Source organism: Pseudocercospora fijiensis, assembly GCF_000340215.1.
Source record: "Pseudocercospora fijiensis CIRAD86 unplaced genomic scaffold MYCFIscaffold_1, whole genome shotgun sequence".
Lineage (NCBI taxonomy): Eukaryota > Fungi > Ascomycota > Dothideomycetes > Mycosphaerellales > Mycosphaerellaceae > Pseudocercospora > Pseudocercospora fijiensis.
The window spans coordinates 7493463-7505989 of NW_006921532.1; the positions used below are offsets into that span (position 1 = coordinate 7493463).

The 12527-nt window shown below is 53.3% G+C and overlaps 5 protein-coding genes across 5 annotated transcripts; 3 read left to right on the forward strand and 2 right to left on the reverse strand.

Annotated features, from left to right (window-relative positions):
• Positions 1-611: 611 nt before the first annotated feature.
• Positions 612-1862, forward strand: MYCFIDRAFT_3543 (uncharacterized protein; the record flags this gene model as incomplete). The annotated part of the gene is made up of 1 exon (XM_007921437.1): positions 612-1862. A coding segment is annotated over one exon (1251 nt), but the record flags the coding sequence as incomplete, so codon positions are not given.
• Positions 1863-2712: 850 nt separating this feature from the next.
• MYCFIDRAFT_90142 (uncharacterized protein) lies at positions 2713-3870 on the forward strand (the record flags this gene model as incomplete). Its single annotated transcript, XM_007923516.1, has 2 exons — positions 2713-2796; positions 2887-3870. 2 exons carry the CDS (start codon positions 2713-2715, stop codon positions 3868-3870), a joined length of 1068 nt encoding a protein of 355 aa, XP_007921707.1.
• Positions 3871-3958: 88 nt separating this feature from the next.
• MYCFIDRAFT_170398 (uncharacterized protein) lies at positions 3959-4488 on the reverse strand (the record flags this gene model as incomplete). Its single annotated transcript, XM_007923517.1, has 6 exons — positions 3959-4057; positions 4087-4105; positions 4132-4142; positions 4183-4214; positions 4260-4380; positions 4441-4488. 6 exons carry the CDS (start codon positions 4486-4488, stop codon positions 3959-3961), a joined length of 330 nt encoding a protein of 109 aa, XP_007921708.1.
• Positions 4489-4516: 28 nt separating this feature from the next.
• Positions 4517-5871, reverse strand: MYCFIDRAFT_35210 (uncharacterized protein; the record flags this gene model as incomplete). The annotated part of the gene is made up of 3 exons (XM_007921745.1): positions 4517-5704; positions 5755-5786; positions 5847-5871. The coding sequence occupies 3 exons, from the start codon at positions 5869-5871 to the stop codon at positions 4517-4519; spliced, it is 1245 nt and encodes a 414-aa protein (XP_007919936.1).
• Positions 5872-6367: 496 nt separating this feature from the next.
• MYCFIDRAFT_192897 (uncharacterized protein) lies at positions 6368-9069 on the forward strand (the record flags this gene model as incomplete). Its single annotated transcript, XM_007923518.1, has 4 exons — positions 6368-7529; positions 7735-7851; positions 8156-8252; positions 8775-9069. The coding sequence occupies 4 exons, from the start codon at positions 6368-6370 to the stop codon at positions 9067-9069; spliced, it is 1671 nt and encodes a 556-aa protein (XP_007921709.1).
• Between the last annotated feature and the right edge of the window lie 3458 nt (positions 9070-12527).

The window sequence follows — 12527 nt, forward strand, 5'->3', positions numbered from 1 at the left end:
AGCAAGGGCGAAGGATATTACAGGTTGTTGGCTAGACCTTGCATGATTGGACATGAGAGGTCAAGTATCGCTAGATCGTAGAAGTAGCCAAGTAGCCTATGTCAGTGTATGCCAGACGCTTTTTGCTTGCGCTATCAGGTTTCCGTCCACGCCGGGTGCGCACGCCGCTGCTTTCCTCGCGCACAGAGGCATTTAGAAGCCATCGATATGATGAGGCAGAACGTGACAACAGTCCACTTGGAGCTGATATTTAGCTCGTATTAGGTCTAAGAAAGAAAGGAGTGGAGTTTCGAGATTGCCAAGGAGCTTTGACATGACACGTGTAGCAGCGAGGAACAGGCCACCGCCGGGCCGATTTGAACCGAACGATCAGAGCTTCGAAGCTTTGCTGTTGCTGAACTTCTTAATGCATTGACAATGTGATGCTATGCCATCAGCGTCCTCGTCAGAGCACTTTTCGTGCCTGCAGGAGACGAAACATCCAAAATGCCGCAAGCTTCAGTGCTTCCACGATAGCAAGACAGAATGAGCCAGCTTTGCTCAATGGCAAGCCTATTGGTATCAAGGCGAACATAGTCGCCAAAGATGAGGCCGGCGCTGGATCTACTGCAGCCTCTCGCATGCTTTCGCTATACAACTCTCCCTTCGATTCGACTGCGGTGAAACTTCTCAAGGATCGCAAGGCCGTCCTGCAGACCCATCAGAATATGGACGAATTTGGCATGGGTTCTCATTCGCAGTACTCGCATGATGGAGCTGTGGAGAGCATGTATCGCAGAGGAGGCATACCACTTTCGCCAGGCGGAAGTAGCGGAGGCAGTGCAGTTGCCGTGGCAGCAGGAGACTGTGTGGCAGCTCTGGGAACGGACACAGGTGGCTCTGTGAGATTGCCAGCTGCTTATACGGGAATTCTTGGCTTCAAGCCCAGCTATGGGCGGATCTCGAGATGGGGCGTGATACAATATGCGAATTCTCTGGACACGGTAGGCATTCTGGGCAAAGAGGTGGACACGGTGAGGAGGGTATTCGAGGTCCTGGACAAGTATGATGCGCAAGATCCAACTTCGCTGTCAGAATCGCTTCGACAGAGAATCAGCTCCGGTGCAATCAAGCGTGACACGGACAAGCTTCGAATCGGCATCCCGCTCGAGTACAACATTGCCGGACTTTCTCCCATCGTGCGCCAGGCTTGGTTGGCGGTGCTTTCTGTACTCGAGGAGCTGGGGCATACTTTTCATCCCATCTCTCTGCCATCAACCCGCTCAGCTCTCAGCGCATACTACGTTCTAGCACCGGCTGAAGCATCCTCGAACCTTGCCAAGTACGATGGAATACGGTACGGGCATCGAACTACGAATTCAGACGCGTCACCCAACGCTGAACCTCCGCTGCCGCTGTATGCGGAGACTAGAAGATCAGGGTTCGGGGAAGAGGTTAGACGTCGAATTCTGCTCGGAGCGTACACTTTGAGTTCCGAGGCGATGGACAACTACTTTATTCAGGCGCAGAAGGTGCGAAGGATAGTGCAGGACGAATTCAATGCTGTGTTCGCTTCTCCGAACCCACTTGTGGATGCGATTGGGACAGCAGGAGAAGTGGACATCATCCTCACGCCTACAGCTCCGACTCTACCGCCAACGATCGAGGATCTGAAGCTGCAGAGCGCGGTGGATAGCTATATGAATGATGTGTTCACGGTGCCAGCCTCGCTTGCTGGTCTGCCGGCCATGAGTGTTCCCACTCCATTATCGCCCGACCTTACGGAGATGATGGACGAAACCGATGTCAAAAGTGTGGGAATGCAGATCGTTGGGCAGTTTGGTGACGATCAGCTGGTGCTCGATGCTGGTGAGATGCTGCAGGGGGCGTTGAAGTTGGCTGCACCACATCATTTGCGGAGTGAGTAGATGCGGGCTGATGAGTTCGCAAGGTGTCCAATATGTAGACGACAGCAGTGAGAACATACGCTACATACAGGCTCTTATAACCAGCCTCGGAATTTTCAATATTCTGTAATAAAATCAAATCTTTTGGAGTCAAGGCTCTCACATGCAAATGCAATCAAGTGGGGCTAGATTTCTTTAGCAAGAGCATCCTGGCGCGAAAGGAGTGAATGCAGGGATGACGCTGCCGCTACCGCTGTTTCACGTTCACCTACCTCCCCTCCCCTCTCCTTCTTCTGTGCGGAGGCAGTGTTTTGTGACTGCACAGTGCACACAAGCACGCCGTGCCGTGCCGCGAAGTTTTGTTGGGTCGCTGACGACAACAAGGCCGCCATAAGATCAACATGAGGACATAAGAGCGACGTGACTGGCTGGGTACCGCGTCTCCGACCATTCCAACCACTCCCCCGAACAAAAGCGGAATTTGGACAAACATTCGCCTTTGACGACGACGACAGTATTCGTTGAGCTGCGAAAGAGCAAAGTAGCGGAGGCAACATGGCACCGGTGCGTCAGACCGCAACCTGAAGCCTAGTCTTCAACGCTTTCTTCTGACTCGCAAAGCAAAAAGGACATTAATTCACTCCCGACCTCGCCCCGCGCAGACGGCGGACGCGTATCTCATCGACCTTCACAAAACGCCAGCAGAAATCCTTCACGACGAACGAGCGCAATCATGCCGCCGCCAACCCATCCAGCGAGCGCGAGCGCGTCGGCACCCAGGCCACCATCAACCAACCAATCTCCGATATTGACCAGCAGCGAACAAATGCCCGGCTTGCCCCTCAGACATCCGAGACCTCTCACTGCCGCGGAACTATATTTGGAGTGCGAGAAAGAGCAAGAGGCAGTGGTGAGTAGTTGCACATATGTCTCAGCCTTGCTGGACACATTTCACGTAGCAAGGATTCAGGACATTCGCTGACCGAAGACTATACTACAGGTCAACCGCTTGACACGTGAACTGACTGCCCTTCGTGCTCAGTCTGCCTCGGTCGCATCGAATGCCAGCTCAGTATCCTCGACCTCCGCCAACGCGTCCCTGCTACCCGTCGACATTACCGATCCGAACCCTACCCACCAGATCATGGGCGCAACACATCCCACTCCCAGCAGGAGACACAGAAGCTCCTCCAGTGTGAGCGCTTCATCACGAGGCATCCCTACACCAAGCACATCCGCTTCTACGCACGCTCATCCCGGCTCGATCTCTCAAGCGAGCGCAGATCGAGCCGCTGCGGCGGGAGGTGAACGGAATTCGCTGAGCAGGAACCCGAGCGTCAATGCAAGCGGCAATAACACCCCTGCCCGACGATCGATGGAGATTTCTCGCTCAGCACAGTATGCCCTCCCACATCGACCATCACTCTCCCGTGATCCATCCCAAACCACAATCTCCAGTACGCACGCCCAAGCCGGTTCCCCTGCGCCAAGCCATCATATTGTGCCAAACCCACTCCCAAGTCCAGCTCAGAGTCCAGCTTCTCAAGTCTCGGTCTCGAACGCCATGCAGCATTTCGCAGACACGCGTGCTCAGAGGGAAGAACTCGAGCATGTCAAGCGAGAAAATGACGCCCTTCGACAGAGAGTCCGGGATTTGGAACGAGCTTTACGTCAAAGAAGACGTGATTCTTCGCAATCGGTTGATGCTCAGCGCCCTGCTGACCTGACCCCATCGAACACTTTGGAGAGAGCCAGCCGCGAATTCACACGTGTGCCGTCTTTCACCTCGCCACCGCACTCAGCAGGCCTGGGTGTCTGGGATGGAGGCGTGGGTGGAGTTGCCGGTCCGCGCGAGAGATCTGAGAGTCAGAGCACGACTGCTTCGAGTCGCCGGGGCGTCGGCATTCCGGAGGATGATAGTATTCGTGTTGGTGAGAGTGCTAATTCGGTGGGTGTGGGTGTGGGTTTGGGTAGAGGTGCGTAGGAAGACATGGTAATAGTGGATGTGGTTTGTGGATTGGGATGGTTGGCGTTCGGGTAGATGATATGTGGATTCAATTTCGATGGAATGGTTAGCGGATGTCGAATTCGTTGATGCAGAGATGAGATGAGCTCCTTTTCTCACGCTCACGCTCTCTGATATCTAATGATGTTATGATGTTGAGGATAGGCTAGACAAATGATATTATTGCAACATGACGCGTGGATTCACGACAAGTCTCGGCTTGTAGCATTGCACATGCACTCATTCATCGTCTGGGTTGGTCAAGGCGGATTCTAGCATGTTAACCTTCACGTGGCTGAAGAAGGCTTCATATTGAACAGAACCTGCACGTTAGAACTACGGCAATCAAAGCTCGGCAACGTTGGAACTCGAGTTGCCAGAGGAAATTTTGCGGATTTTCTGTTCTGGTTTGGGTTTGGGAGATGATGAGAGGAACATCGCAAGCAAGCTGCCGGGCATATGACGAAGCACAAATAGCTCGGAGTATGTCTGTCGGTTCATAACATAACATTCCGGATTGCCGTGTAGGTCGTTTCATTTAGTCATGACCTGCGATGATGTTGGAAATGTTGCGAATTGCCGTGTAAGTCGTTTCATTTAGTCATGAAGCTGTCAAGACTGTCGTTCATTTCGAAGAGATGAGCTCTAATATCTCGTCGAGTAATGCTACCGTTTCAGTAGGATTTGCTATCCATGCCGTCGTGCATGCAAGTCGAGCTTTGAAGTCATTGGCACCTGCACTCAAGAACTGATCGCCAACGTGTAGACTCCTCCCTCCTTCGATGCCTCCGAAATACCTCTGGCAGGCCATCACACCCCATGACTTGTCGCCGATGTCCACGAAGACGTCATTGCCGCCATTAAATGCGCAGAATGGAATGCGTTGCCCGGCTTCGCTCATTTCCAGAATTCGCTGCACAACGAGGACTGTCTCCTCGAGCTGTTCTCTTGCAAGCTTGACACCTTTAGGTGGAAATATGCCAACAGCTCTGGTTTTCCGGAGCACCTGCACAGGTAGATTCATGGAGTCTATACAGTGCTGTAGTGCGACTTCGGCGACATCGAGCAGAGCTTTGACATTCTCTTCCGTCCAGGTCTGCATTTCCGGCAAGTGCCAATCTTTTGTAGGCACAGAAACCAATTTGCAGTCCACGTTGGGATCGTAGGTGAAAAGGAAATTGGCTTCCCCGCCCATAACCACAAGTCTCTTTTCCAGATCGTGACTGAGGTCTGCATCAGCCACGGCATCGAGCAAACCAAAAAGGCGCTGGTAGTATTTCTCGGCTTCAGTATAGCCTGCTGCTGTGACAATACCGATTCTAGCTCCCGACCTCATTAGAGCCAAGATGCGCTTGATGACAGGATTGTCAGGATTCAGATTGTCGCCGTCATCGTATAGAGTTACGTCTCCGTCGAAAGTGACCAACTCCAGCTTGCTTGCTTTCACCAAAGCCATTGCTTGGGCTGTGTTCAGGACCTGACGGACGTCATTGAACGAGGGTGCCACGAAGCGACGGCTGGAGATTCGGCGTTTGTGATCCTGCAGCAAGAATGCCGCTTGGAGTGGAAGGGGCGTGAAAAACGTGCCTATCGATGGCACAAGCAGCTTCAACTTCGACTTGTTCTCCAAGCCCCCTTTTTGGTGAGCGATGTGGTCGACTATGAGCTCCTCGACGTCTTTCATGATTTGAGCATATCGCTCGTGCGCCGATTTGGCCATTTGGTCCACAGAAGGCTTGTCATCTTCGTGGAGGTTCGTAGGTTGTGATAGAAGCACGAAAGGCACGGCCAATAGGCCTTTGATCCATTCGATCTGCCAAGCATCAGCACCATCGAACCAACGAAGTTTGCGGTTCTGCATACGAATTGATCGCGGCGATGAGTCTTGAGTGCATCTGGGCAGCCATGATGTTAGCGATTTCCAGCCGTCTGTACCCAGTCTTGCGACCACTCACACTCAACGCGATATCTCGTGGTCATACCGGGCACTCTGCTGCAGCGTTATGCAGCCTTTGATGAGGGTGTCACTGTTCATGATATCGAAGACGGTGTGTGAAGGAACGTCGGAGACGGAGATGGCCGCGCAGCTGCATAACGTTCCACTTTATCACATGCTGCTGCAGTGAGCAGGGGCCTGATGACGTGCATTAGACTAGAATAGCGTTTCCGACAAGCGAAAAGCTCAAGTCGCGTCCCTCCAAGCTTAACCTCAACCTCAACCTCCGACTTCGACCTTGACTTTACTCCGACACGCTCCACGACACTGCGCACTTGCATGCACTGACAGCCATACCATACAAAACTGCTTTACAAGCTCAATTTCGACTTCAACCTTGACTTCACTCCGATACGCTCCACGACACTGCGCACTTGCCTGCACCGACACCCATACCATACAAAACTGCTTCACAAGCTCAATTTCGACTTCATTCCGACACGCTCTACCACACTTGTGCACTGACAGTCATACCATACTATGGCTTCCACTGGAGTGCTTTCAATCAAGCCATGGGCCACCACCAATGGTACGCAGACACCACCACTCAAAGACGTCCTCGCCCAGCTTCACAATGAGCGCGGCCACTTTCGAAACGTCACCGAGGCTTCGCTCCAAGAAGAGCTTGCTGCCGATGGCGGAATTGAGCTGTCCGATAGCAGTGACGACGACGAAGATCAAGACCTTGTGAAGGAGAAGAAACAACCCACCACGCGGCAGGAGCTATACACTCTCAAGACCGACATCTGGACCCTTGCCAGCGACGCGCACCAGCAGATCTTGCTCTCCCTCGACATGATGAGCCTACTTGAAAGCAAGTATGCCCCAGCTCAGGCCAAGACCACCATGTCACCAGCACTTTCCGCAGCTACCCCAACAGGAACCTTAGCAGCAGACGTTTGGCACCGCATGCCGCAGGACAAGACGAGAGAAGCGCAAGATGATGCATTGGCGAGCAAAGCACGAATGAAGTACCTCCAGCAGAGCGCAGATGATCTTCTTACAGCAAGCAAGCGCCTTGAAGACAATGTGCGGAAAGAGACGATGTTTTGGGATCAGATCTTGGATGTCACCAACAAGGGATGGAGCGTGAGTCGCATACCAACGGGACAGAGAGCACAGCAGAGATTGTTAGGAGTACATTTCGGATTTGCAGGATGCAGACCAGAGTTTACAAGAGGCATCGCGGCACTAATGACCGATTCGGAGGGCAATATCAAGCTGGAGAGAGGCGTGGGAACGAAACCAAAGGCAATCAGAGCAATCTTGAAGAAGGATGGAGAAGTCATTGGACAGTCGACACTACCGAAACTACCAGACACCGACGAATCCACTCTCGAATCCCGCATACGCCATGCTCGCGACAGTGTTTTCGACGAAGAATTATACCACGAGATGCTCCGAGAAGCACGCACGCTCCGCTCCTACGATGTCAAGATGAGCAGCGGCATCAAAATTCCATTGCACGACCACACTCTGGACGTCGAGTTGACCCCACTCGACGACCTCACCTCACACGAGTCGCTTCCGCACTCCAACGCCAGCGAAGCCGCCGTCCTCGCTTTGCGGCTCTTATTGAGCCAAGCTCACCGCAGAGCGCTGGAGAAAAAGGCGCTCGTACCTCCCCCAATGGCCGAGAAAAGTGAGGAGAAACCTCACTTGAACCTCATTCGATCAGTGTTAGATAGCAACATCGCTTTATAGTATGGAGTGATTTACCTTTTCTCACTTTTTGGCACGGCAAGTGCGGGCGGAAACGCCACGCATCCGACAACTGGGTCCATGCCCGATTCGCCGTGGGAAATACGCAGACCCTTTCTTTCATGTGACATTGACGTTTCCCGTAGGCTCGAGGTTTCACGATGCAGCTGTTCATATGGTTTTGGCCTTCCTTCCAAGGCGGACCCGTGTCTATGCTACTGGCATTGGTTCTGGACTCTGGTGGAGCATCTTGAAGAGTGGAAGTATGGGCCGACCTAATATGACAAGCGGAGCGAGCATGACAGGGCCTGTTCTCTCCTCTCAGGGATTTGCTTCATCGCCTGGAATTGAGGCTGTACTATCGGTTTCTTTTCTGGACATTTTTGTCACCATCGTCTTGGTGGAAGCGGCGAAGAGCTTGATACGAGAGGGGAGTCTAGGTGGAAAGACCAATGCTCTCTCTTGGGCTTCACTCCACGTTACGATCGGCACTCTGCGATCTATTTCCCATCTTGGGCTCGCTCGCGCGCCCGCATTTCTCGAAGCGACAGACTACATGACTTTCAGCCTCGCTCGCAATATCAGCGCGTTGCATATCACGTCTGATCCGAGACCTCCACCAGAAAGGCATCGGCTTGAAGCACACGGCAACTGGCACCCATCCGTGAGCAAAGTGCATACTCACTCATCTCCGGTGCGAGTTCGCGCTCCTTTGCGATCCTCCGTACTACACCCAGCTCTTCTATCCTAGAGTCGTCAGCGTCCGGAGCGCCGGCAGAAACGCCACGAGGCTCGGAGTACCCTTACTCACTCCTCTTCCCACACCACGCTTCTGCTTTGTGGTTGGGTGTTGTGCGCGCCACGTCGCGACTCGTGTCTCCATACGGCTTGACGTTGCTCGAAACGGGCTACAACTCTGCGTTCGAATGCGCGAATCGCCATCTCAATCCATGGCCAACCCTCCGTTCGAGCTTTGTTGCCATGCTCAGCACTTCTATTTTGGAGCCGGCAAGGCCTTGCAACTGGCTACCCGGCATGTGTCAACTCTCAATATCGCAGTCATCTAGGCGATTCGACTCGTTTCGCATCTACGATACCACCGTCTTTTCGGTCGAGCTTCAGTGCACCGGGAGCTAATGAGATCTCGCCCACACTCTATGCCTAGTCATGTGCTGGTGCGTCACAGTTTCGGCGCGGATTCAGTCAACGCAGTGGCTGCTCTCGTGCTAGGAATGCCAGGCGTAGACACGAATGCCGTACCGCTGCCCAAGCTGCTTGCATGTCTGGACGAGGCAAGCAAGACCCAACCCGACAGGCTGCCGCCTTATACGGCTCAGCAATGCACGATCGCCGTCGACGACTTTGCAGAGTGGCAAACGGCCGCCAAGCATGCTATCCTGCGCGGCCGCATCTTTCGACGCGAGCCTAACTCATCTATCGCAGCACCGCATACGAGCGAGCAGAGCCCACAGCTCTGCTAGCAGCTCTCTCCTGCCTCGATGCCGCGGACTTTCGAGCTGTACCAACCAGAAGGCACGGCGGTGAAGCTTGTGACCCGAGAGGGGAACCTGTACGCCTCGATGGAGCGCAAGGCCACGCTCCTATCCACTCAGCAGATGACGCTTCGCATCTATGCAACAAGCTTCTCACTCCCAAGATGTTTGCATCTGAACGCCGCAATCGAGCTTGTATTCTAGCAGGCAGTGTGAGAGTGCAGCCTGATCTTCGCGCAGTCTCACTTGCCATACATCATACAAATCGGGCTTCACAATCTCCCACTGGCTACGCCCTTCGTGCGGCATCCGTAGGGTCATCCTCTCGTCGACACGATCGAGCTGCTCGATGATCTCAGCCCAGTTGGAGCGCTTCTACTTTTCAGCTTGCCTTCCCTGTCGGCCGAGACAGGAGTACTTCTTGGGGACGCTTCCTATCTTCGAGCGCGGCTACGCCTTCAATCTCATTCCTAGGGGGCCGCAACTATGATGCTGCGATTGAGCTACTCGCACTTTGCCCAAGGTGTGGTGGTTCCACTGCTGTCGTACTAGCCTCACACGTCAGCTGGAACTGGACTCTATCCACGAAGCGCTTCGAAGCTTCGCAAACGGCTACGCTCTTGATCTCGCTTCTCGGAGGCCCTGATTCGATTGCTGCGACGGAGCTGGCCGATTTGCACCTCACGTGAGCTGTGGCTACTGGCCTTTGCCCAGCCTCAACTCCTGGTCTGGACTGCGCTCTTTCTTTGAGACGCTTCCTACATCGGAGTATAGCTACGCCCTCGATCTCACTTCTGGGAAGATGAAATCCTGGCGTAGCGACAGAGCTGGTTGTTTTGCAGCCCACCTGAGCTGTCACTTCTGCTCTTGACCAACCTCACTTACCTGGTCTGGACTGTGCCCTTTCCAAGAAGTATTTCCACCGAACAGCTGCAGCCGTGCAGACCTCGAGTCTTTGCGATGTTCCTGTGCCATATTGCAATCTGGAGTTGTTTGCAAAACTGTGCTAACTTTCTGTAGCCATGTGTCGTGAGGACAAGAAGAGCCTCTTCATTGGTTTCCGCTGGCTCTTTTCGGCCTTGTGCTTCCTGGCCACTCTGGAGGCCTTTGTTCGGATTGGCCGCATGTTTTGGGGGAAATAGTCATGGTCCTGGGTGAAGTGGGCCGGCTTGGCCGTGAGCCTGCTAAATGCGTGCGCTCAGACTCCCGTGGAGGTGATCGTTGCGATCTGCGCGGCCATGCCGAGGACCCTCTTCACCCAGGGCCTGATCAATACGTTGTTTTTGTGTTGGGTGGGGCCGCTGGCCCAGATTTTAGCTGCTGTTGTGGAGAGGAAGATGTCTACAAGCCAGGACGAGAGCACATCGTGCCAGATGCCTTGTCACGTTTGGAAACGACTGATGATCATCTGCCGAAAGGCGACGTCTTCGAGGAACTGGTCTGCGGAGTGATGATGCTGCAAATGGATGACGCCTTCAAGCAATAGCTAATCGAGGCGTACGAGGAAGACGAGTATTGGAGCAACATCAAGGCGATGGTCCAAAACGCCGAGCCAGGCTCTACAAGTTTCTCTGTCGACGACAAAGGCCTGGTATGGCTCGACAAGCCACACTCTGGCGACCGAAGATTGTGCATTCCGAAGGCACTGGAAGGCGACATCTTCAGTAGTGTATACGACGATCAATACCATATTGGCTTCCATCGTGCCTACGCTCGCATAAACGACCAGTACTATGTCCGGAAGCTGGCCAAGCGACTGAAGAAATACCTGAGCCACTGCCAGGACTGCCTGGAACTACAGACCAAGCGACAGGGTGGGGGAGGAGGAGGAGGACTTGGGCGCTGGCCCTAATGACTCCAGCATCGGCCTGGCCACCATGGCCACCATGGCCACTAGGGCCACTGAGAGCTCGCGTGGCGAGCGCACTGCTGCGAGCTTTGTTTACTTTTTGGAATGGTATTCTTTGGTGTGCGGGCTGTGACATTGGATGAAACTCACACGAGCGCTCCTCTCAAAATGTTCTATTACGCTAACGAGCTCCTTTCTAGTACGTGGAGTCTGACATCGAATTCGGAGCGCAATAACGATGTAAGCTTTCGACAAGCCGTTTATCTCTGCGCCACTTTCACTCGCTAACGTAATTTGCGGAGGCAGACCAAATCACTCGCCTGTGCGGCCTCCGCCATGCCACGCTCTTCAAATCTCAATGTATGCGATGAAGTGGCTCTCTCGGAGATGGCTGCCCCAGGATCGACCCCAATACTGATCATTATCCTTCAAAATGCTCTCGCTGGATTCTCGCTCTCACAGGTCTCGATAACCATGGTCGTGAGCTCCAAAACAGACTAGACAGATTCGAATGCGGGCTAACACCGGTGGATGAGTCTCGCCTCTGCGGTGCGGATGAAGCGATGGTGCTCCTGTCATTCTGCGAGGCTGCACATCCGGCTTTGCTATCGGAGTTGATCGGCATGTCACACGAGACTTACCCAAATGTTGAGCTGACATTGACAGACTATTTTGACCTCAGGGCGCCGACCTACGAAGACATTTGAGGACCTCGTGAAGACAGTCGCTCCGATCAACGCTGATGGCCACGCGGGTGGTTTCTACACTGCAATATCAAATCGGAAGTTTAGTATTGAAGCATTTCGACGATTGGTAGCCAACCAGCCGACTGGTCGGCGTCTACAACAAAATCGGACTGGCTGTTTTGAGGACCTCTTGGCGGGAGAGAATTGTAGAATGGCTGGAAATGCAAGTTGTCCCTCCGAGTATTTGTACATGCTTACAAACGCGATCCCAGACTGGTGGTACTACCGCATATCCTTCCGTCGATTTGACACTACTTCATGCCACTACAAATCCTACGAACAAAGAATCGACCCATTTTATTGGAAACATGGAGTCAAGATCAGAGAAGGCGGATGTTTCGAATGGAAAGACCAATTGCCTTTCGTGGGTTTCTCTTATGGCTGGGTTTCTCGCGTTGGGGGTGATGCGGAAAGAATTGGTGATTACGGCAGGTGTGAGATAGCAGTCTACGGAACAGAAAACTGTGCCGGAGAAGCCGTGGGGTGGATAGACAATTCTAATACTAGGAATCGGTCGAGTGTAAGTGAACTAGTAAACGTCAGGTGTTATTTGCTGAGTGAATCATTATTAGGGCTGGCGACGGGCTTCGACTGGGGTCAGTGTAAGCAGACAAGAAGGTTCGCCGAGGCGCCACGAACGTGAATGAGGATACTCACCTTTGGCGCTCCGGAATGGAATACTCCGATGTCGAGCAATGGCTGAAGTCCAGTTACTAGGCCGACACTTCGGTGCCAATCTACAACGCACTGGGTTTTGTCACAATCGACTGCATGCCGCCTACAGGCACTCGACTCGCCGACGTCAAGCTAGGCGACATGTTCCAAATGATTGACGATACCACGATTACGAT